The sequence below is a fragment of the Glycine max genome, chromosome 16 (assembly GCF_000004515.6).
Source record: "Glycine max cultivar Williams 82 chromosome 16, Glycine_max_v4.0, whole genome shotgun sequence".
Lineage (NCBI taxonomy): Eukaryota > Viridiplantae > Streptophyta > Magnoliopsida > Fabales > Fabaceae > Glycine > Glycine max.
The window spans coordinates 4,538,718-4,542,632 of NC_038252.2; the positions used below are offsets into that span (position 1 = coordinate 4,538,718).

General features: G+C 33.6%; 1 protein-coding gene across 1 annotated transcript; it reads left to right on the forward strand.

Annotated features, from left to right (window-relative positions):
* Positions 1 to 646: 646 nt before the first annotated feature.
* LOC100820108 (uncharacterized) lies at positions 647 to 2,927 on the forward strand. The gene is made up of 2 exons (NM_001317570.2): positions 647 to 1,001; positions 1,704 to 2,927. Exons 1-2 carry the CDS (start codon positions 675 to 677, stop codon positions 2,637 to 2,639), a joined length of 1,263 nt encoding a protein of 420 aa, NP_001304499.2. The 5' UTR covers positions 647 to 674; the 3' UTR covers positions 2,640 to 2,927.
* Positions 2,928 to 3,915: the final 988 nt, after the last annotated feature.

A 3,915-nucleotide genomic window follows, 5' to 3' on the forward strand; every position in this document is an offset into this window, starting at 1 on the left:
TGGACTAATTAGTATATTCTATTATTTATTTGAATACTTGTAGAATCTTTTAAAAATCTACTAATTTTACGTTGAATAAATTAGACTGGACTTGATTTCAAAAATCAAACTGAAGTTATTAGATTAAGTATTTTTTTGAATCTTAACACCAATTCAATGAATAAAACTGACATGAGACTCTTTTATTAAAATAAAATAAAAAGATATTTTTTATGTTAGTCCTTCCGTTATTAGACAAAAATAAGTCTTAATTAATCCAGAATGCAATCAAAGATAAATCAATTCTGATAAAAAATTATTTTTATCAAAATAATTCTTAAAACCAAAACTAATTATTTCAAGTGTATAAAAAATATATTTAAATTAAATTTTGTATATTATAAAGATTTTAATATCTATATATTCACTATATTATAAATTATCGTTTAAATTATTTTAAAGTAATTATTTTAAAGTTCAATAAAATTTCTAAAATTCAATAAAGTATCATAATGACACTTCAAAATTTTAACACACCAAAATAAAAACATGTAAGAATCAAAATGGATTAAGCCGTTCACCCAAAAAAAATAATGGATTAAGCCTAAAGCCAAAAACAACACCCTTTGCCTATATAAACAAAACAATTTATGTGTACGGTTTCCGTCAGCCACTGCAACCAAGCCAACGGCATCATGGAAGACAGTTTCAGAGTACGAGCAGAGAGAGCCTTTGGTTCTCTTCCAATCCCTTCTTCTTCTCTCAACACTCTCTGGTCTCTCACCGAAGACGAAATCAATAACTCCCCTTCCAATCGCACCCCCAAACCTAAACCCAAACCCTACCCCTCTTCAAGCTCCCGGGTTCAGCTCCAGAAGGGCCTCCACGATCTCGACGACGACGACGACGACGACGACGAAGAAGAAGAAGAGCCTCGTGGAGTCTCTAAACCCCCTGATTACGACGATGAACAGTGGCAGATTAGGGCTGGTATTGGCCGAGATTGCACCCTCGATTACGAGGTATGTAACTTTCATCCCTCTTTTTTCTCTTTCTTGCCCAATAATATTTTTATTTATTTATTATAATTTTAAACCCATTTCACTCAACCAATTAGATGACCGAAATTCATTTCTTTTTCATTTAGAATTCAGAACTGCAATGGAATCAATCATTTTTCTTTAAACTTTTAAACTTTTTTTTCTTGTGTGAAAAGTTTATATATTTTCAATTTCAAATACCACGAAACACGTGAATAAACTGGGGCGGGGTTATTTAAGTTTGATAAGTAGTTTCCAGTTTAAGTCCTAGACTTTTTTGTTATTTTGGATCGGAAAATGTTAATCGTTACTTTGTTAGTTTTTGTTAGCAAGAGGGATTGAATGCGCGACCTTTCCCTAATATCTTAACCATCCAACCAACCTTATACCTCCGGTTTGAGTCCTAGATACGCCTGCTTAGTGGATAATTGCAGTCTGTACTCTGTACAAGAAAAAAAAAATCAAATTGAACCGACTTTGCTCCACTAGTTAGGGTGGTAGATATTGAATTCCTTAATTATTATTATTATTATCTGTGTGAGCTCAAACCAAGAACTTAACTTGAGGGTACTATGTTTTTTCATCTTTGTTATTCTAGTTTTTGTTGTGACTATTTGGTACTAGTTTTTCATCCTCAAAGTCGGGATTAGTAAAGAAAATTGAGTGAATCATCACTTTATGCAGGAAGAGGAGGATCAATATGACAAGCAGGCTATAGGCAAAGAGAATTCGGGTGATCGTGTGTATATGAAGGATCTAAACGACGATGGAGTTGAGATTAGTTCTTGCAATGTTTTCCCCACTTCATTCAGAGATTTTGTCAGAGACCCGCGTGCAAATCATTTGGCGGCAAGGATTAGGCTGAAGCAGGATGACGAAGCAGCAGCCAAAAAAATTGATGCTCTGCATGTCTCTGAGAAATCTGCACCAGACATTGGTGGTGGTAGTGGCAGTGATGTTATTAACCCCAAGTCAATCTTGAAGAGTAAGGATAATCTTTCGGAGCCCAGGGATGTTCGCAAACGTGTTCGGTTTGATTCTGAATGTGATGATAGTGGTAACGATGATGATGGGCTTGAAGGAAGAACCAGGGATGTTCGCATGAAGACCTCTTCAATGGAAGAGGCTACAGCTTCTGACCAGTTGTCAAAGTCAAAAGAATTTGATTCAGCTGTTCCAGATTACATTCGTAATCCTTCAAGATACACCCGTTACACTTTTGATGATTCTCCAAGTGACATGGATGACAAATCAAATAAGGAAGCATGCATGAGCTTCCTTTTGCAGTTGAAGGGGTCAAATGCTGCCAAGAGAACTGGACCTCAAGAAGATGAAGCTTTGGAAGATCTTCCATCAGTAACATTTATATCGAAGAAGAAATCTGGTGATGCCAATATGTGCGACAGCGAGATGGTGTCAAAGCCGAAGCTTGATGCTGGCACGGAGGCCATGAATAAAAGAGCCTTCCCTGTTGGCATAGCTGCCAGTGACTCTGAAAACAGTGACGCTTGTGCAATGGAGGAAGATGAACCAGAAGTTAAAGACATTAAAAAGAGCTCACAGAAGGTGAACCGCCAGTACAGGAAGAAAGCTCAGGAGAATTTGGAGGAGCCTGTGTAATGTAATGGCGCAGTTAGTTCCTAGACTTGCATAATTTGACATGATCAGACTTGTACCTTTTCCCCCCATTGTTTCCCTCAGACTAATGCTCCCTTTTCGTAAATTTGTGAAACTACATCATGTGCCAAGATCTGCCTATGGCCAAGTTCGTTAGTTTCTTTCTAGAAGTAGAACTGCTATAGGTATAAGCTTCAACTCAAGCATAATGATCAGAGATTCAGAGCTAAGATGAGATGTGTTAAAAATGTATTTTTCATCATAAAATATCAAATTGTGAGCAGTTGCCCATAATAGCAATTTTCACCTGGTTTATATTTCAAAACGTTTCTCTCTTTGAATACTGTCCATGGCAAGATAGAATTTATAGGTTCCATTCTATCTAGCTTTTTACTTGGCATTTCATATTTTGTGAAACATTGTGGAAAAATAGTTAGAGTGTTGCTAGGTGTACCAGCTTTATTGCTTGTGCACCCAACATTTTTTGTTAATTCCAAAATTACCCTGCGTCGAAGGTACATGAGTTCATGGTTGATCTATATGTTTAAATTAAATTTACGGATTACATGATCTGTATAAAATATACGAATCATGCAATCCATAAGTATAATTTAAACATGCTGATCAAGTTGATCTGTATGGTTCGTATGGATAAAGTTGATCCATATAACTCATGAATTAACTGACTCATACAAATCAAGTTGACACGGATCATGTGTATGAGTTGATCAACATGATTCATATGACATCCAAATAGTTATGTGCAAGAATTTTATGCATGTGAATACAATTTTTTATTTTTTTTATATTGAAATTTTATGATTTCAATTATTTATTTTTTTAAACACAACTTTAAAGTCGTAAGAAATTTTTTTCAGACAACTTTAAAGTTGTAAAGGATTTTTTTTTTCATTAAATTCATAAATTATCTTACTACTTCAATTTTTTTTTTGACACTCGTAGTGTATTTTTTAAAAATCATAAGTAATTTTTTATTTTAATTGTTTAATGAATTAATGTATGTTTTTTTTTAATTTTATTTAATATTTTCTATATTTTGTATTAATGTTAAGGATTATTATTTATTTTATAAATTAAAAAAATAATGCAAAAGATTTAAATTTATTTTGATCTATTTATTATTATTGTACATATTTTGAATGTAAAATAAATCAATTTTTTGGAGATGAATTTTTAGTGAAATATCTGCTATGGAGGAACATGTTTCTTGGGTATGCTTCCAAGTTCAATTTATTCTTGTACCTTGTCTTCTTCCTGT